Source organism: Eucyclogobius newberryi, unplaced genomic scaffold (assembly GCF_026437365.1).
Source record: "Eucyclogobius newberryi isolate DKJ021-1_F unplaced genomic scaffold, fEucNew1.0.hap1 SCAF_6, whole genome shotgun sequence".
Classification (NCBI taxonomy): Eukaryota; Metazoa; Chordata; class Actinopteri; order Gobiiformes; family Gobiidae; genus Eucyclogobius; species Eucyclogobius newberryi.
The window spans coordinates 3922685-3943305 of record NW_027316278.1 but is presented as its reverse complement, the minus strand read 5'-3'; the positions used below and the strand labels follow the sequence as shown (position 1 = coordinate 3943305).

The 20621-nt window shown below is 49.8% G+C and overlaps 1 protein-coding gene across 1 annotated transcript; it reads right to left on the bottom strand.

The window, feature by feature from the left end:
• Window positions 1–1700: 1700 nt before the first annotated feature.
• On the bottom strand, window positions 1701–20621 carry tsc1a (TSC complex subunit 1a). Its single transcript, XM_072432672.1, has 20 exons — window positions 20554–20621; window positions 18670–18781; window positions 17210–17313; window positions 16672–16824; window positions 13945–14089; window positions 13685–13839; window positions 13538–13611; window positions 12974–13145; window positions 12482–12710; window positions 12335–12396; window positions 10687–10872; window positions 9526–9650; window positions 9241–9278; window positions 8984–9174; window positions 8379–8561; window positions 7996–8106; window positions 6826–6948; window positions 6222–6409; window positions 5528–5677; window positions 1701–2903 (listed from the first exon to the last, which is right to left on the bottom strand). The coding sequence occupies exons 2-20, from the start codon at window positions 18770–18772 to the stop codon at window positions 2333–2335; spliced, it is 3063 nt and encodes a 1020-aa protein (XP_072288773.1). The 5' UTR covers window positions 18773–18781; window positions 20554–20621; the 3' UTR covers window positions 1701–2332.

The following is a 20621-nucleotide window of genomic DNA, read 5'->3' as shown; positions in this document are numbered from 1 at the left end:
GTCAGGTGTGTCAGGTGTGTGTCATGTGTGTGTCAGGTGTGTGTCAGGTGTGTCAGGTGTGTGTCAGGTGTGTGTCAGGTGTGTCAGGTGTGTGTCAGGTGTGTGTCAGGTGTGTGTCAGGTGTGTCAGGTGTGTGTCAGGTGTGTGTCAGGTGTGTGTCAGGTGTGTCAGGTGTGTGTCATGTGTGTGTCAGGTGTGTGTCAGGTGTGTGTCAGGTGTGTCAGGTGTGTGTCAGGTGTGTCAGGTGTGTGTCAGGTGTGTCAGGTGTGTGTCAGGTGTGTGTCAGGTGTGTGTCAGGTGTGTCAGGTGTGTGTCAGGTGTGTGTCAGGTGTGTCAGGTGTGTGTCAGGTGTGTGTCAGGTGTGTGTCAGGTGTGTGTCAGGTGTGTCAGGTGTGTGTCAGGTGTGTGTCAGGTGTGTGTCAGGTGTGTCAGGTGTGTGTCAGGTGTGTGTCAGGTGTGTGTCAGGTGTGTGTCAGGTGTGTGTCAGGTGTGTGTCAGGTGTGTCAGGTGTGTGTCAGGTGTGTGTCAGGTGTGTGTCAGGTGTGTGTCAGGTGTGTCAGGTGTGTGTCAGGTGTGTGTCAGGTGTGTCAGGTGTGTGTCAGGTGTGTGTCAGGTGTGTCAGGTGTGTGTCAGGTGTGTGTCAGGTGTGTCAGGTGTGTGTCAGGTGTGTGTCAGGTGTGTGTCAGGTGTGTGTCAGGTGTGTGTCAGGTGTGTCAGGTGTGTGTCAGGTGTGTGTCAGGTGTGTCAGGTGTGTGTCAGGTGTGTCAGGTGTGTGTCAGGTGTGTGTCAGGTGTGTGTCAGGTGTGTGTCAGGTGTGTCAGGTGTGTGTCAGGTGTGTGTCAGGTGTGTGTTTTCATATTAAATACACGGTTCAACTTTTATGACGGTTTCCCCCCACGAGTCTGAAGGTTCCTCATGGGCTAAAGTGAAGGTTCCTCATGGGCTAAAGTGAAGGTTCCTCATGGGCTAAAGTGAAGGTTCCTCATGGGCTAAAGTGAAGGTTCCTCATGGGCTAAAGTGAAGGTTCCTCATGGGCTAAAGTGAAGGTTCCTCATGGGCTAAAGTGAAGGTTCCTCATGGGCTAAAGTGAAGGTTCATAGAAGCATCAGGAGGTGGTTCGTCTGTAAAATGTGCATGAAGCAGAAAACACTGGGGCTCGTCACGTTTAGTGCTGCAGCTGCTGCAGGAGGCACATGTTGTACTGTGTATGTGAAAATAACAAGGGAACATCTGAATCCTCCGCTTTATGCCTTCATTTGATCATAAGTATAGAAATGATATATGTAAATATAGAATCGCGTGATCCGATCACCATAGGATTGTTTTCAAAAGGGAAATTCAGTGTGTACAGAGCCCAAACTGCTGCTATTTGAGTTCATTCATTCATTCATTCATTAATAATATAATAAGGAGCTCAGGCTATGCACAGAAACAAGTCGGTTCTGGAAAATAAAAAGTGCATCAACAGTAGAAAAGTCTTAAAGCCAGTGTGTGAGGCAAAGGGAGGAGAGGAGCGCCCTGCACAGAGACACAGCTCCAGACTCTGTGTGATATGAGCAGGAAATCTAAATCAAATGTTAATCCACAGTTTGATTCATGTGTGTGTTAGAGTTGGACACAGAAGTGTGTGTATCTCTGTGTGTGTGTGTGTGCGTGTGCGTGTGTGTTAGAGCTGGACACAGAAGTGTTATTGGCATGAGTTCCTTTTATTTTCACAGTTTCTTTCAGGTCCAAAATAAACTGGACTTAAACGTGACACAAAGAACTTCAACATTCAAAGTGTTTCTGGAGAAATGAACACAATAATATTCAGTTTAGATATATTTCAGATCTAAATGAGTCATGGCTGTTCTGTCTGAAACTGGCTGTTCTCCACGTCTGGCTCTGCTCCACATTCAGACTAGAATAGAATAATTCTTCTCTTTTTCTCCAACAAAAAAAGTTTCAAAAAGGCGTAAATGTCCAGTTTAACCCGAGGCTATTTAAACCTTACAGACAATCATTCAGTTTATGGAACATAAAGTTGTGCATTTCAAAAACCTGCGTCACATCCAAAGGTTTCAGACGTTTAGAGACGAGATCATTACGACCTTCATGACCCGAGCTTCACCTGACCTGCTGGAGCTGCTTAAGTCTAGTCTTTAGTCCTGGTTTGGATCTGGTTGAGACCAGCTTCAGTCCTAGATTTCCCTCGGACACGACTTTAGACCGGTTTAGTCCGGTTTTATGGGTCCGGTCAGGAGTCAAGTCAGGGGTCCGGTCAGGGGTCAGGTCAGGGGTCAGGTCAGGGGTCCGGTCAGGGGTCCGGTCAGGGGTCCGGTCAGGGGTCAGGTCAGGAGTCCGGTCCGGTCTCGTTGTAGTCCATGAGACTGAGCTCCAGTCTCCGCTGTCGCACGGCGAGTGTGAGGTCACTATGGGCGGGTCCTGGTCTGCTGTTTCGACCAATCGCAGCCCAGTTCTGAGGTTGGTTCGGCGGACTGCCGGCCAATAGCATTTCTTCCTGCACTTCCTCCGCTTCCTCCTCTAGTCCCGCCTCCTCTGGGCTGTGATTGGCTGCTTGTTGCTCTTTTTCTGAACTTTGGCTGACTTCTTCCTGTAGCTTTAAGCCCTGCTTCACTTGTCCCGCCTCCTCTGGGCTGTGATTGGCTGCGCTGTCTGGCACCACGCTGTCATTGGCTTGTTCGGACTCAGGCTCCACATGACTCTTTAGTTTCGCCTCCTCTGGGCTGTGATTGGACGTTTCTTCAGTGGTTGGGCTCCCATTGGCCGGTCCAAACAGTCGGCGCGCTTCTCGTTCGAGGAAAGAGCCGACGGTCAGCGGAGACTCGATGGGAGGAGAGTACAGCGGCTGCAGTTTAGCGTTAGCGCTGTTAGCGATCTCCACAGAAGCCGAGGGGAGGGGCCTGAAAAGAGCACACAGAGTACGTTGAGAACACATTGTAGAAAGAGCTTCAGTTGTAGTTTCACCTGGAACTCATCTTCTTTGTTATCATAAAAGCCCTGTAATAAACCAGAGGAATCCTATCGTTAGATATAGAGTATACCAGTGACACTAGAGTATACTAGAGTATACCAGTGACACTAGAGTATACTAGAGTATATCAGTGACACTAGAGTATACTAGAGTATATCAGTGACACTAGAGTATACCAGTGACACTAGAGTATATCAGTGACACTAGAGTATACCAGTGACACTAGAGTATATCAGTGACACTAGAGTATAACAGTGACACTAGAGTATAACAGTGACACTAGAGTATATCAGTGACACTAGAGTATAACAGTGACACTAGAGTATATCAGTGACACTAGAGTATACCAGTGACACTAGAGTATAACAGTGACACTAGAGTATAACAGTGACACTAGAGTATATCAGTGACACTAGAGTATAACAGTGACACTAGAGTATAACAGTGACACTAGAGTATAACAGTGACACTAGAGTATAACAGTGACACTAGAGTATAACAGTGACACTAGAGTATAACAGTGACACTAGAGTATACCAGTGACACTAGAGTATATCAGTGACACTAGAGTATAACAGTGACACTAGAGTATAACAGTGACACTAGAGTATAACAGTGACACTAGAGTATACCAGTGACACTAGAGTATATCAGTGACACTAGAGTATATCAGTGACACTAGAGTATACCAGTGACACTAGAGTATATCAGTGACACTAGAGTATACCAGTGACACTAGAGTATAACAGTGACACTAGAGTATAACAGTGACACTAGAGTATACCAGTGACACTAGAGTATAACAGTGACACTAGAGTATATCAGTGACACTAGAGTATACCAGTGACACTAGAGTATAACAGTGACACTAGAGTATATCAGTGACACTAGAGTATATCAGTGACACTAGAGTATACCAGTGACACTAGAGTATATCAGTGACACTAGAGTATAACAGTGACACTAGAGTATACCAGTGACACTAGAGTATACCAGTGACACTAGAGTATATCAGTGACACTAGAGTATACCAGTGACACTAGAGTATATCAGTGACACTAGAGTATACCAGTGACACTAGAGTATACCAGTGACACTAGAGTATAACAGTGACACTAGAGTATACCAGTGACACTAGAGTATAACAGTGACACTAGAGTATATCAGTGACACTAGAGTATACCAGTGACACTAGAGTATAACAGTGACACTAGAGTATATCAGTGACACTAGAGTATATCAGTGACACTAGAGTATACCAGTGACACTAGAGTATATCAGTGACACTAGAGTATAACAGTGACACTAGAGTATAACAGTGACACTAGAGTATAACAGTGACACTAGAGTATATCAGTGACACTAGAGTATACCAGTGACACTAGAGTATAACAGTGACACTAGAGTATATCAGTGACACTAGAGTATAACAGTGACACTAGAGTATATCAGTGACACTAGAGTATACCAGTGACACTAGAGTATATCAGTGACACTAGAGTATATCAGTGACACTAGAGTATACCAGTGACACTAGAGTATAACAGTGACACTAGAGTATATCAGTGACACTAGAGTATACCAGTGACACTAGAGTATAACAGTGACACTAGAGTATATCAGTGACACTAGAGTATACCAGTGACACTAGAGTATAACAGTGACACTAGAGTATATCAGTGACACTAGAGTATACCAGTGACACTAGAGTATAACAGTGACACTAGAGTATATCAGTGACACTAGAGTATACCAGTGACACTAGAGTATATCAGTGACACTAGAGTATAACAGTGACACTAGAGTATATCAGTGACACTAGAGTATACCAGTGACACTAGAGTATAACAGTGACACTAGAGTATACCAGTGACACTAGAGTATAACAGTGACACTAGAGTATATCAGTGACACTAGAGTATAACAGTGACACTAGAGTATACCAGTGACACTAGAGTATATCAGTGACACTAGAGTATACCAGTGACACTAGAGTATATCAGTGACACTAGAGTATACCAGTGACACTAGAGTATAACAGTGACACTAGAGTATACCAGTGACACTAGAGTATACCAGTGACACTAGAGTATATCAGTGACACTAGAGTATACCAGTGACACTAGAGTATACCAGTGACACTAGAGTATACCAGTGACACTAGAGTATACCAGTGACACTAGAGTATATCAGTGACACTAGAGTATACCAGTGACACTAGAGTATACCAGTGACACTAGAGTATACCAGTGACACTAGAGTATACCAGTGACACTAGAGTATAACAGTGACACTAGAGTATAACAGTGACACTAGAGTATAACAGTGACACTAGAGTATAACAGTGACACTAGAGTATAACAGTGACACTAGAGTATAACAGTGACACTAGAGTATAACAGTGACACTAGAGTATATAGATAAACGCGCAGGATATAGATGTCTCTGATCATGGTCACTTCCACCACCAGAGAATCTTGACTGTTTCTACAATGACCCCTCCTGGACGAATGAGGCATTACACATAATATCCAAAGTGTGAGTCACACAGACCTGCTGTAGCCCCAGTCCTGGTTCTGGTCCTGGTCCTGGTTCTGATCCTGGATCTGGACCTGGCTGCAGAGATGAAGCAGCTCTGTCTGAAGGCTCTGAGTGATGGACCTGAGGGCCACACACCGGGACTCAGAGGCCGAGAGCTGGGACCTGAGGACAAGAAGCTCCCGTTCATCTCATCACTCACATCACCAGAGTATTTGACTCAATATTTACTTTGTCATTCTAACTGGCCTTTTTTAATCATATTTTTTAATAATAACATATTACTAACATCATAAAGAACTCCAGTCAGTTTAGAAAGAAGCTAACGAAGCTAACGGCTTTTAAAACCACTTTACAGAAAATGTAAGTATGAACAAAACAAAGCCTCAGATAAGTCTTAGACAGACACAGAACACACAGCAGTCTGTCCTGCAGCGCCCCCTGTGCAGAGGAGAGGCGCTGCAGGACAGTAACCACGTTATTACGTCGGTCGTTGTTAATTGTCACCTCTCGATTACGCCCGGTCTAAACCCGGTCTAAACCCTGGTCTAAACCCTGGTCTAAACCAGGTCTAAACCAGGTCTAAACCCGGTCTAAACCCGGTCTAAACCCTGGTCTAAACCAGGTCTAAACCAGGTCTAAACCCGGTCTAAACCTGGTCTAAAACCGGTCTAAACCCGGTCTAAAGCCGGTCTAAAGCCCTGCCCACCTGCTGAGGGCCTTGCAGTCCTCCAGGATCTTCTTCTGCTCCAGGATCAGCTCTTCTTTGAGGGCCAGTTGCGTCTCGAGTTCCGCTGCTCTGTGATTGGATGAATCCAAGGCCTGATTTAGCTGTACCTCACGCTCCTTCAGATGCTGGACTTCATTACCCACAATCCCCTGCAGCAGCACCGCCTCCTGTTGGTCACATGAGTATGAAACAGTTAGAGACACAACAAACAAAAGTGATTTAAAACAGACCTTCATTCACTCAATGAATCACAGGCTGTTCCACTCACAGAACACCTTTAATCAGAACGTTCCCTTTTAGAATTCAGCCATAAATGAAAAGATCAAAGTCTTCAGAGAGAAGCTGACGTCACCTTGTGACGTCACAAGGTGACGTCACAAGGTGACGTCACAAGGTGACGTCACAAGCTGACGTGACGTCACGAGGTGATGTCACGAGCTGCACCTTCCCTCACAGAATGTGTTAAAGTCAATGGGCCGTTTCCTTTAAGCTGTAGAACGTAAACTAGTCCCTCATGTTGTAGTAGAACACAAAGCACGTCTTTAAAGTAGTGTATGTGTGTGTCCTGTAGGGGGCGCTTTACCGTGTGAGAGCTGCTCCCTGTGGCGTTCAGGGCGCGGCTCAGGGTTCGGTTGGACTCTCGGAGCAGGAGCAGCTGTTGATTCATGAAGAGGAGGTACTGCTGCAGCTCCTCTCCACTGCTCACCTGCACAGGTACAAACACAGCCATCAGCACAGGAGCTCCACAGGGCTGTGTACGGTCTCCCCTGCTCTTCTCCCTGTACACAAACTGCTGACAGACTCCCCCGTCGAACCCCCATCGCCCTGACAGTCTCGCCCACCACCCCCCCTCGCCCTGACAGTCTCCCCCATCGCCCTGACAGACTCCCCCATCACCCCCCCTCGCCCTGACAGTCTCCCCCATCGCCCTGACAGACTCCCCCATCACCCCCCCTCGCCCTGACAGTCTCCCCCATCACCCTGACAGGCAGACTCCCCCATCGCCCCCTCGTCGCCCTGACAGTCTACCCCATCACCCCCCCTTGCCCTGACAGACTCCCCCATCACCCCCCCTCGCCCTGACAGACTCCTCCATCACCCCCCCTCTCCCTGACAGACTCCTCCATCACCCCCCCTTGCCCTGACAGACTCCCCCATCACCCCCCTCGCCCTGACAGTCTCCCCCATCACCCCCCTTGCCCTGACAGTCTACCCCATCACCCCCCTCGCCCTGACAGACTCCCCCATCACCCCCCCTCGCCCTGACAGACTCCTCCATCACCCCCCCTCTCCCTGACAGATTCCTCCATCACCCCCCTTGCCCTGACAGTCTCCCCCATCACCCCCCTCGCCCTGACAGACTCCCCCATCACCCCCCTCGCCCTGACAGTCTCCCCCATCACCCCCCTCGCCCTGACAGTCTCCCCCATCACCCCCCTTGCCCTGACAGTCTACCCCATCACCCCCCTGGCCCTGACAGACTCCCCCATCACCCCCCCTCGCCCTGACAGACTCCTCCATCACCCCCCCTCTCCCTGACAGATTCCTCCATCACCCCCCTTGCCCTGACAGTCTCCCCCATCACCCCCCTCGCCCTGACAGACTCCCCCATCACCCCCCTCGCCCTGACAGTCTCCCCCATCACCCCCCTCGCCCTGACAGTCTCCCCCATCACCCCCCTTGCCCTGACAGTCTGACAAACACAGCTTTCACACAGGTAAAGTCTTATGCATGTCATATGATGAGCTCTGACTTTGATTGACAGTTGTGACAACTGGTGCTGGGCGTTATAAGCCTTGTGATTGGCTCTCTGAAGCTCCGCCTCCTGCTCCTTCAGCCGCGTCTGACACTGCAGCAGCTCGCTCTGCAAACAGGAGAAAAACACTAATAAAAAAGCATTAGCACTAAAACTTTGAAGCTACAGCGGCTAACACAAACTACACATAAACATATACTGCATTTCATTGTTTTATACCGGACAATGACAAAATAAAAAGATCATCAGCATTAGTCAAGTTCTCAGATAAAAAACGAACTGGACACGCCGTATGGATTTCTATCACCGGTCACTTGTTTCTACCCTTCATGTCACTCAAATACAGATAAGAGCACTTTGAAATGCACTCAGGATGTTACCTGGAGTCGGGCCTTGTCCTGCAACGCCCCCTGCTGGCTGGAGCTTAGGTCCTGGATGCGAGCCTGCAGCTGGGACGTGGTTCTCTCTGACTGAAGCTTGAGCTCAGAGAAACGCTGCTGCTCGACCTCCAGACTGTCTTTGAGAAAGTGCAACTCCGCCTCCAGTACGCCCAGCTGCGCCCTCTACAGGACAGGGAGAGCATAGCATCAAAGTCAGAACTTGTCAGGATCTAAGTACAGGGGGCACTCTGGGACAGTTCTTCAGCTGTTTAGTTCCTGTGAATGTTGCTTAATCTGCTTCTCTATCACTGACCAGTTTGATTTTCTAGCTTTCTGTAGGGTTAGGCGCTTAAGTGTAGCTTATTTAAACATAATTTCCTCTTTATAACTCAGTGTGCATTCAGCTCTATGATTGGACAAGCCTTCTTTTCCTACTCATGACCTTAACCTGGTCTGGAGCAGGTTCTGAGTTCGTATCAAACCAGGAGTAAACCAAGTTACCTCGTCTTACAAGCCTCTGGTGCGTTTCTGACGAGGGAACACGATCATAACCTGATAAAAAGCTTTAATGCGTTGTCTTAACGTGCGTTGTGGTTGGAGCTGACCATCGCGTTGACCTGCTCCTCCAGCGCCGTGGTCTGGATGACCCTCCTCAGCAGTCTCCGGTTCCTCATGGCGTGTTGTTGCCTCTTAAACCGCTCGAACTGGAGCTGATTTTGTACCAGCAGCAGCTCAATACTCAGCTCCTCCACTGTGACTGCAGGGGGCGCTATCGAGGGCGCCAAGGGCCCGGGGCCTGGAGCACAGTCACAGTTAGAGGTTGAAGTACAGATAAATCAGCTCCTGGTGGTTGTGGCGTTACCTGAGGAAGTGCGGTCAGGACACTTGTTCAAGGCCGACCTGAAACACACACTGGGTCATTCATCACACGCACCAGAATCATTATCATGTAGAAGCAAATATACAATATTTGTCTCGTGTACATTTCCTTGTACATTTATATATTTGGGAAAAGAACAATAATATTTCAGCTGGATAAAGTTAGAGCTTCTCTTCTCCTCTGCACATGCTCAGTTAGAGCTTCTCTTCTCCTCTGCACATGCTCAGTTAGAGCTTCTCTTCTCCTCTGCACATGCTCTGGACTGACCGGAGGAGTTGCCGGTGGGCGTGGTCTCCCTGGAGGATCAGCAGGTCTTGGACGGGCTTCAGTTGGTCCAACAGTTCCAGAGGAGACACTGGACTGTGGTCCAGCTCTGCTCTCTGTAGCGCCTCCTGCAGGCCACAAAGAGCACACGTGAGTTCGGGTTCAGGTACTGTGCAGTTCATTGAAAAGGTAAACTCTTGTCAGTTGTAATTGTTGTTAATGACTAAATGATCAGGACCAATGAAAACACTGTGCAGAAGGGGGCGTGTCTACATGAGGCTGCACTCTTTTTCCAACTATTTTCCCCAAGATATTTAAAGTTTGACTGGACGATTTATTTGGCCCAAATCTGAGTCTTATTTCCTCGTGGCGTGGACTGTCCATTAGTCCTACCACGTGTCAATCATAAAACGCACCTATCGCTCACCTGCAGCCGCGTGTGGCTCGTCCCACATTTCCGCGTGTCTAAGCGCATTGATCTATCATAATATAGTTCCCTCAGTGTACGGGGCAAAATGAAGACGGAGAAAGACAGTTCGAGCTCAGAAGAGACGGAAATCTAAAGGAGACGAGAGATGATGTGATCAGAGCTAATAAACAAACGCACGTGTGTGTTGTATCAGTCCACACGGGGGAGTGGCAAGTGCACGGGGGAGTGGCATGAGCACGGGGGAGTGGCAAGCGCACGGGGGAGTGGCAAGTGCACGGGGGAGTGGCATGCGCACGGGGGAGTGGCAAGTGCACGGGGGAGTGGCATGTGCACGGGGGAGTGGCAAGTGCACGGGGGAGTGGCATGAGCACGGGGGAGTGGCATGCGCACGGGGGAGTGGCAAGTGCACGGGGGAGTGGCATGAGCACGGGGGAGTGGCATGCGCACGGGGGAGTGGCATGAGCACGGGGGAGTGGCATGAGCACGGGGGAGTGGCAAGTGCACGGGGGAGTGGCATGCGCACGGGGGAGTGGCATGTGCACTTCAACCCGAGTTCTCAAATCGCCAAAAAATCGTCCATTGCGCCTTTAATGTACAATGTTTTTATCAATGTTTTTTTAGTTTGTGCTGAAAACGGGCTTAAGGATATAAATATAAATATAGCTGTGACTTTTTAGATGTTATTGGTCAATCACTGCTCGTCCTGATTGCCCCGGCGCCTCTTTCCCACTGACCTTTGTTTTTTTGGCAACGAACAGCGGCGCCGCCCGAGGCAACGCCAGTTCAAACAGCGCTTCGTACGAGCGGTCAGGAGCAGAGCGGTCAGCGTGAATCGCAGGGCGGAGCTTCACAGGCGATTCCGAATGGACGTTATTCTGACTGCGGGCGTCGTCGCTCCGTTCACCCGGCGCCGTGATTGGCTGCAGGGACAGATATGAGATGGTTTTAACGGTGTGAAGTGGGTGAGATTCCCAGATTTGAGTCTTAAATGTGCCGTATGTGAAAAGACAACGCAAAAGGAACAGATATAATTAGCCTTTTACGTGACTTTTTCAACCCTCTACAGCCTGTACTGCAAAACAATAAATACAAATAACACTTATCTTCCCTATATTGCAAATAAAAAGTACAAACAAAAAATATTGAGCCACAAAATGTACTGTTCAGCTTCATTTATGGAACAGGAGGTCCATCTACAGGCTGCAGAGGGAATTACACATGATTAAAATAAACAAACTATCGTCCGGACTTCCTGGTCTCTGACTTCCGGGTCTCTGACTTCCGGGTCTCTGACTTCCGGGTCTCTGACTTCCGGGTCTCTCACTTCCGGGTCTCTCACTTCCGGGTCTCTCACGTCCCGGTCTCTCACTTCCGGGTCTCTCACTTCCGGGTCTCTCACTTCCGGGTCTCTCACTTCCGGGTCTCTCACTACCTGGTCTCTCACTACCTGGTCTCTCACTACCTGGTCTCTCACTACCTGGTCTCTCACTTCCGGGTCTCTCACTTCCGGGTCTCTCACTACCTGGTCTCTCACTTCCGGGTCTCTCACTTCCGGGTCTCTCACTTCCGGGTCTCTCACTTCCGGGTCTCTCACTTCCGGGTCTCTCACTTCCTGGTCTCTCACTACCTGGTCTCTCACTTCCGGGTCTCTCACTTCCGGGTCTCTCACTTCCGGGTCTCTCACTTCCGGGTCTCTCACTTCCTGGTCTCTCACTTCCCGGTCTCTCACGTCCCGGTCTCTCACGTCCCGGTCTCTCACTTCCCGGTCTCTCACTTCCGGGTCTCTCACTTCCGGGTCTCTCACTACCTGGTCTCTCACTTCCGGGTCTCTCACTTCCGGGTCTCTCACTTCCGGGTCTCTCACTTCCGGGTCTCTCACTTCCGGGTCTCTCACTTCCGGGTCTCTCACTTCCGGGTCTCTCACTTCCGGGTCTCTCACTTCCGGGTCTCTCACTACCTGGTCTCTCACTTCCGGGTCTCTCACTACCTGGTCTCTCACTACCTGGTCTCTCACTTCCGGGTCTCTCACTTCCGGGTCTCTCACTTCCGGGTCTCTCACTTCCGGGTCTCTCACTACCTGGTCTCTCACTTCCCGGTCTCTCACTTCCTGGTCTCAACACACAGTTGTCCTGATCGTGATGAAGACATAACGAGTCTGGAGATGATTTATGAAGTTAAAAACAGCAGAGGATTCTCAGAGCTCGGAGGGAGCTCCAGCTGAGTTTGTGACGAGGAACAGAGTGAGAACAGGGTTAAAGAGAGAAGAAGGACATTCAGCAGAACACGTGTCCTTTAAATAAACTACAACTGACAAATCATGAAAATATATTCAAGCCAAAGGACTGGCACGACTCAAACAGGGGAATGACAGGTTGGTTTCACCTGGAGGTTTCCGGAGACAGGTGAGCGCTCAGGGGGCGGAGCCTGGGAGGGGCATGTCAAGCCTGCAGAGAAGCAGAGTTTAATGAATTGGATGAACATTGATCCTCGAGCATAAGAGAACGTAAAAAGAAGGACGTGTGATGTTACCTCGTGTTGAGGGGGCGGGGCCTAGCATGAAAACTGCGGGGCCAGGCGCGGAGGAGGCGGGGTCTGGCGTCGAGGGAGCAGGTCCGGGTGTTGAGGGGGCGGGGTCTGGTGTGGATGGGGCGGGGTCTGGAGTGGAAGGGGTGTGGCCCGGTGTGGAGGGGGCGTGTCTTTCCGGAGGAGGTGTCGCCAGGCCACAGTGGGAGGAGGGGCTCCAGGCCACGTCAACAGCCTGAGAACAGAGAGCGAGCGAGCGAGAGAGAGAGAGCGAGCGAGCGCGAGAGCGAGAGAGAGAGAGAGAGAGAGAGAGAGAGAGAGAGAGAGAGAGAGAGAGAGAGAGAGAGAGAGAGAGAGAGAGCATCCCACAAGACAAGGAAAACACATGAATGAGATGATGAGGAGAGAAGGAGAGAGGAGGAGAGAGGAGGAGAGAGGAGGAGAGAGGAGGAGAGAGAAGGAGAGAGGAGGAGAGAAGCTTAATGTGGGCGTGGTTACCTGCAGTGAAGCGTGTGGGCCGGGGCTGCTCTCCCCTTCAGTGAGAGGCAGAAGAGGCAGAGGAGGCAGAGAGGAGGAGCAGTACAGCAGGTCTTCACTGGACGCCTCCAGAGGATCCAGAGACAGACGAGAACATTCCATCACAATGTCATGGACCTCGAAACGCCTCCACCTGTAGAAGCACCCACAGTGAGGGCAGCTCGTGGGCCCGGGTGGGTACAGGGGAGCTGAGTGGGTACGGCGGGTACAGGGGAGCCAAGCGGGCGCAGGGGAGCGGGCACTGAGAGGGCGCAGGGGAGCCGAGCGGTCGCAGGGGAGCGGGCACTGAGTGGGTACAGGGGAGCCGGGCGGGTACAGGGGGGCGCAGGGGAGCCGAGCGGGCGCAGGGGAGCGGGCACTGAGAGGGCGCAGGGGAGCCGAGCGGTCGCAGGGGAGCGGGCACTGAGTGGGTGCAGGGGAGCCGGGCGGGTACAGGGGGGCGCAGGGGAGCCGAGCGGGCGCAGGGGAGCGGGCACTGAGCGGGAACAGGGGAGCTGGGCGGGTACAGAGGAGCTGGGCGGGTACCTGCTCGGGTCCAGTTCTTGGTCCTGAGTTCCAGTGACTAGTTCTGGATGGACTCTGACGTGATCCAACATCGGCTTCAACAAAGAAACAAAGGTTCATTAGAGACGATTGATCAGGTGTAAAAGACGTTGATCGACGTGATCAGACCTTGACAACGCGGTGGAAGGTGTCGGCGTTCTCCTTCATGCTGTAGTGCAGGCGCAGGTAGGACAGGAAGTTCACAGGGAACATGCCGTACAGTCTGTGGAAGAGCGAGTACAGCGCCCCCTGCAGGTGGAGCAGCTGCAGCGCCGGCGCCAGAGCTGGAGAACACAGGGACAGGACGGTCAGTCAGGGAAACAAAGTGAGGGTGGAGCGAGGGCTGAGGGTGGAGCGAGGGCGGAGCGAGGGTGGAGCGAGGGCATTACCTGGGTTCCTGAGGCTCCACGAGGCCAGCCGCCCGAACACGTCGAAGAAGTCGTACACCGGCTGCTTCCCGCACTGAGGGATCATGGGTAAGAGCGTGACCAGCACCAAGACGCCGATGGACAGGACCACGGCGTCGCCATCCGTCTGAGAGGAGCAGAAATGCACAAGAAATGTTACCACGGCAACGCTTTACTTCTCTGAGGACCGTCGTTCATCTTTGCTGCAAAATCATGATTAAAGTGTAATTTAGGACGAGAGTCGATGGTTTTATACATGAAAAACTGTGTTCTTTTTTAGATTTATAATTTTCCTTCCTGTTTGTAATTGATGACATCACACTAGGAAATTACCCAGCAAACACTGGGCCAAAACGCTTTTTTTAGACTTGACAAATAAAAATATATGAGTTTATTTTGTTGAATTCATGTTTAAAGAGTCAAAAAACTTGTTTCTTTGTGTAAATTCTGCATAAACTATGACTGGAATGAGCGTCCCTGGTGTGATGTCACTTCCTGTACGAGTGTCGCTGGTGGCGAATATTTTTTTCGTACTTAACTCAGCCAATCAGAAGGCGAGCAGCTTCTAGGTGGGCGTTGACCTAAAATCTGGTCTACTCCCATTGGCGGCCCAGGTCACATGTGAGTCAATTTATCGTCTCGCAGAGTGAAATTTCACCTTTGTTGGCCCAGTGGTTACAGACACGGTCTAGGACCCTCGAGATCTCGAGTTCGACTCCCGCTCCCACCTGTAATTTGTAGTTTAATTTTTTCCCCCCCTTCATCTCCTAACTAGTACAAAAACTTGGGGTTAGGGGTTAGAGGTTGGGTTTAGGGGTTAAGGGTTAGAGGTTAGGTTTGGGGTTATGGTTAGGTTTGGGGTTAGGTTTAGGGGTTAGGGTTAGGTTTAGGTTCAGGTTTAGGGGTTAGGTTTGGGGTTAGGGTTAGGTTTGGGGTTATGGTTAGGTTTGGGGTTAGGGTTAGGTTTGGGGTTATGGTTAGGTTTGGGGTTATGGTTAGGTTTGGGGTTAGGTTTAGGTTCAGGTTTAGGGGTTAGGTTTGGGGTTATGGTTAGGTTTGGGGTTAGGGTTAGGTTTGGGGTTATGGTTAGGTTTGGGGTTAGGTTTAGGTGTTAGGTTTAGGTTCAGGTTTAGGGGTTAGGTTTGGGGTTATGGTTAGGTTTGGGGTTAGGTTTAGGTGTTAGGTTTAGGTTCAGGTTTAGGGGTTAGGTTTGGGGTTATGGTTAGGTTTGGGATTATGGTTAGGTTTGGGGTTATGGTTAGGTTTGGGGTTAGGGGTTAGGTTTAGGGGTTAGGTTTGGGGTTATGGTTAGGTTTGGGGTTAGGGTTAGGTTTAGGGGTTAGGTTTAGGTTCAGGGTTATTTATTTTATGGTCAAACACTGGCTAGCATGTCTATTGTCATTCTCTATTCAGTTAATTCAGGTGTTCAGGTTCTGTGGCGCTGCGATCTCCTGGGAGGAGACCAGATTGTCCGAACTAAAGTACGAAAAAAATATTCGCTCCCTGGTGTGATGTCACTTCCTGTGTGAGCGTCCCTGGTGTGATGTCACTTCCTGTGTGAGCGGCCCTGGTGTGACGTCACTTCCTGTGTGAGCGGCCCTGGTGTGACGTCACTTCCTGTATGAGTGTCCCTGGTGTGATGTCACTTCCTGTATCAGTGTCCCTGGTGTGATGTCACTTCCTGTACGAGTGTCCCTGGTGTGATGTCACTTCCTGTATGAGTGTCCCTGGTGTGATGTCACTTCCTGTGTGAGCGTCCCTGGTTTGATGTCACTTCCTTTGTGAGTGTCCGTGGTGTGATGTCACTTCCAGTGTGAGCGTCCCTGGTGTGATGTCACTTCCTGTATGAGTGTCCCTGGTGTGATGTCACTTCCTGTACGAGTGTCCCTGGTGTGACGTCACTTCTTGTGTGAGCGTCCCTGGTGTGAGGTCACTTCCTGTGTGAGTGTCCCTGGTGTGATGTCACTTCCTGTACGAGTGTCCCTGATGTGATGTCACTTCCTGTGTGAGCGTCCCTGGTGTGACGTCACTTCCTGTGTGAGCGTCCCTGGTGTGACGTCACTTCCTGTATGAGTGTCCCTGGTGTGATGTCACTTCCTGTATCAGTGTCCCTGGTGTGATGTCACTTCCTGTACGAGTGTCCCTGGTGTGATGTCACTTCCTGTATGAGTGTCCCTGGTGTGATATCACTTCCTGTGTGAGCGTCCCTGGTTTGATGTCACTTCCTTTGTGAGTGTCCGTGGTGTGATGTCACTTCCTGTGTGAGCGTCCCTGGTGTGATGTCACTTCCTGTACGAGTGTCCCTGGTGTGACGTCACTTCTTGTGTGAGCGTCCCTGGTGTGAGGTCACTTCCTGTGTGAGTGTCCCTGGTGTGATGTCACTTCCTGTACGAGTGTCCCTGATGTGATGTCACTTCCTGTGTGAGCGTCCCTGGTGTGACGTCACTTCCTGTGTGAGCGTCCCTGGTGTGATGTCACTTCCTGTGTGAGCGTCCCTGGTGTGATGTCACACATTCCTGCTCGATCGGTGTAAAACTATCATTTATATGCACAACAGGTATAAATACACTAAATAAAGTCAACATTAGAACATCGTGAAAACCTTGACACACAATGCTCCTTCCTCCTTCAGGCAGGAAGAGGAAGTGAATGAAGCTCGGGTCAGAATGCAGTTGAAGCGTTTTTGGGCCGGACGCTGCGGACACTGACCTTGAGGCAGCGCAGCAGGGAGGCCAGGAGGGGGCAGCGTGTCACCAGGTGCACCCACGGAGGCTGCTTCCTGGTCAGGTGACCTAGCAGTGTCAGAGCGGCCAATCGCGTCGCAGATTTGCTCAGAGCATCGTTCAGCTTCTCCAGCAGCGCCTTCAGAAACAGGACAGGTGTGAGGGTTAGCATTAGCCTCCAAACATCGCAATGAAAAACCACGCCACATGTTTTCTATTTATTAACGTTAGCCATTAGCGCTGAAACTAGCACAAACGCTCAGGACCACGTCATAACTACTGCTACTCCTACGCCTACTACTACTACTACTACTACACTACTACTCCTACTACTAGTATCAAATATTGCAATCGTCATATTGAAATTCTTTTTTATTCTCATATGTAATGTTTTAATTGCATCATTGTTATTACTTTGCAGCGTTCAGTGTTTTTGAACCGTGCTCTGTGATTGGCCGGTTAGGAAAGGCGTTTCCTCTTTCAAGCTCTTCTCTGATTGGCTGAGGGACACAGGTGGGGTTTACCTTGTGCAGCTGCTCTCTGGCGGTGGACAGTAGCGAGACGGCCTGAGAAGATGACGTCTCCAGGTAAAAGTCCACTAGCGATGTCAGGACAGCGCCTCCTCTGTCTGAAAGAGGAACTGCGTGTGAAAACAGCACCTCTGCTTCAGGTCAGAGACATTATCACTGCAGCGCCTCCTCTGTCTGAAAGAGGAACTGCAGGTGAAAACAGCACCTCTCTGCTTCAGGTCAGAGACATTATCACTGCAGCGCCTCCTCTGTCTGAAAGAGGAACTGCAGGTGAAAACAGCACCTCTCTGCTTCAGGTCAGAGACATTATCACTGCAGCGCCTCCTCTGTCTGAAAGAGGAACTGCATGTGAAAACAGCACCTTTCTGCTTCAGGTCAGAGACATTATCACTGGTCACTGAAGGTGGTTTTGGTCCATCAACAACGTTTAAGTGACGTCCAAGTCTCATTAAAAGTCGTTGTTGATTGAATGAACCTGTTGGTGTTTTATTCTAGATTAGGGCGGTGCAAAATGTGGCCCGGGGGCAAAATGCGGCCCTCAGACCAATTTTTTGTTGGGCCTCAGGCTTCCTGCTGAATTGGCCCGACACAGTGGTCAGTATCACGGTGAATATGGTCAACTTGGGCTTAAATGTGTGAAAACAGAACTGAGTGATTTGCCCCAAAAATGTATTTTGTGATTTTGATACATGTAAAAGTGTCTAAAAAAATTCTCATATCACAATTGTTGAAAAAAATGCAAATGAAAAAATGCAAACTATCAAGTGTGTCGGCTAGAATATTATGAAATTTCCCCATGTGTGGACAATAAAGGATTATCTTATCTTATCTTATAATTAAAACTGTGGAAACGAGCTGAAAAAAAGACGGGAAAATATAATTCAGTTCATTTTATGGTCCATTTTGTTTTGCGCAACACTTGAACCTCGACCAAGACATTTAAAGGGCCCATGACAGGTTTTTACGATTGTCTAACGTTGACTGTATTTTGTGTATTTATACCTGTTGTACATATAAATGATAGTTTTACACCAATTGAGCAGGTGTTTGTGGAGAAAACGTAAAAAAAATCTGTAGAAAATGACAGGAAGTGACATCACAGCAGGGACACTCATTCCAGTCAAAGTTTATTTATTATTGCTTATTATTTAACTTTTTTGACTCTTTAAACATTAATTCAACAAAATAAAGTCGCCTTCATATATTTTTATTTGCCGAATAAAAAAATTGTGACAATAGATGAGTTTTGGCCCAGTGTTTGCTGGGTAATTTCCTAGTGTGATGTCACCGATTACAAACAGGAAGTGAAATTATAAACCTAAAAAATGTGCTTTTCTGTGATAACATTTCTATAATTTTAGCTAAATTCAAATATATTTATCTGAAGTGCGTTGCAGTTCAATGGTCCGACTGTAGGGGGCGCTGTGAAGACAGGGTTTGTGTTTGTGTGAGACCTGAGTTGAGCTGCTGCGACAGGGCGGTCCTGACGAGCTCCGCCTCCTTTAGATCCAACCCTTCCAGCAGCGACAGGTCCAGGACAACAGGCTCCCGGGACATGGCTAACACCTGGAGCCCACACAAACACGCCACACCCCGCACGCCAGGGGTCAAAGGTCACAATCATGAGAGCGTCACACGGGTCAAAGGTCGCACGGGTCAGAGCGTCGCACGGGTCAGAGCGTCGCACGGGTCAGAGCGTCACACGGGTCAGAGCGTCACACGGGTCATAGGGTCACACGGGTCAGAGCGTCGCACGGGTCAGAGCGTCGCACGGGTCAGAGCGTCGCACGGGTCAAAGGGTCACACGGGTCAGAGCGTCACACGGGTCAGAGCGTCACACGGGTCAAAGGGTCACACGGGTCAAAGGGTCACACGGGTCAGAGCGTCACACGGGTCAGAGCGTCACACGGGTCAAAGGGTCACACGGGTCAAAGGGTCACACGGGTCAGAGCGTCACACGGGTCAAAGGGTCACACGGGTCAGAGCGTCACACGGGTCAGAGCGTCACACGGATCAGAGAGTCACACGGTCAAAGCGTCACACGGGTCAGAGCGTCACACGGGTCAAAGGGTCACACGGGTCAGAGCGTCACACGGGTCAGAGCGTCACACGGGTCAAAGGGTCACACGGGTCAAAGGGTCACACGGGTCAGAGCGTCACACGGGTCAGAGAGTCACACGGTCAGAGCGTCACACGGGTCAGAGCGTCACACGGGTCAAAGGGTCACACGGGTCAGAGCGTCACACGGGTCAGAGCGTCACACGGGTCAAAGGGTCACACGGGTCAAAGGGTCACACGGGTCAGAGCGTCACACGGGTCAGAGAGTCACACGGTCAGAGCGTCACACGGGTCAGAGAGTCACACGGTCAGAGCGTCACACGGGTCAGCGCGTCACACGGGTCAAAGGGTCACACGGGTCAGAGAGTCACACGGTCAGAGCGTCACACGGGTCAGAGCGTCACACGGGTCAAAGGGTCACACGGGTCAGAGCGTCACACGGGTCAGAGCGTCACACGGTCAGAGCGTTACGATCATGAGAGAAAACGATTAACCACAATTAGTCACAGTTTTTACATCTGTGTGATAGTTATTAGTTTAACATTAGGCTAAACTCTATAATTAGCCTGTTGTGTAGCTACTGAACAGGGCGGCTGATAAATATACGTTTAGTGAGTTTACCTTTGAGGTGCATCAGGATAAATAATGATAAACACTGACAGACCCAGCGACAAAACGTTTTTGAATAGGATTATTTTGCTGGGAAAAGATTTCAAGTTAAAACAAGTTTAAATCTCAATTAATTATTATTTTACTTTACACATTATCAGAGCACAACACAATGTCATATTTGCTTTCGAGAATGTTAAGATACAATGTGTTATTCTGTTTAGTATTTAAACCTGGCCTGTTTTTGGTTTTAAAGCATTTTTCCTGTTCTATTTATCTCTTTAAATTGAGCTCTTCGACCGTAAATATCTGATATTTAATGTCTATGATCTTGCGCCATAAATAAAACTCTTTAACTCTTACAAGACCGCGCATGCGCCGTGAGCCGTGTTTACTTCGGCAGAAACTTTACGTGACGTCACAGCAGGAGGAGGAGGGCCGGGAGCGCTGGGGCCACGCGCCTCACGCAGCTGTGAACTTTTTAAAACGGGCTAACGCTAGCATGCTAACGGCTAAAACATGTGCCACACGCGGCGTACGTCAGCTGACACTCCGAGTGCGCGCGCATACCGCCGCGCGGGCTCCTCCGGCGACCGCGGACGAGGCGCGTTACGCGAGAAACGGCGGAAAAATCGGAATAAAGTGCAGTTAAAGACGGGACGGTTGTTTACCTGCGGTCCATGCGTCAGCACGCACGCAGACGGCAGCAGCGGCAGGCCACGCCCACCACGTAACCTGA

Bases quoted from the DNA above. Each gene is read 5' to 3' on its own strand.
- tsc1a (XM_072432672.1), bottom strand. From the start codon at position 18,772: ATGTCCCGGGAGCCTGTTGTCCTGGACCTGTCGCTGCTGGAAGGGTTG. The intron at 13,612-13,684 runs GTCTGATCACGT...TCTTTGTTGAAG, and splicing joins CCTTCCACCGCGTTGTCAAG to CCGATGTTGGATCACGTCAG. The intron at 9,279-9,525 runs GTCAGTCCAGAG...TGTGTGTTTCAG, and splicing joins GCCCACCGGCAACTCCTCCG to GTCGGCCTTGAACAAGTGTC.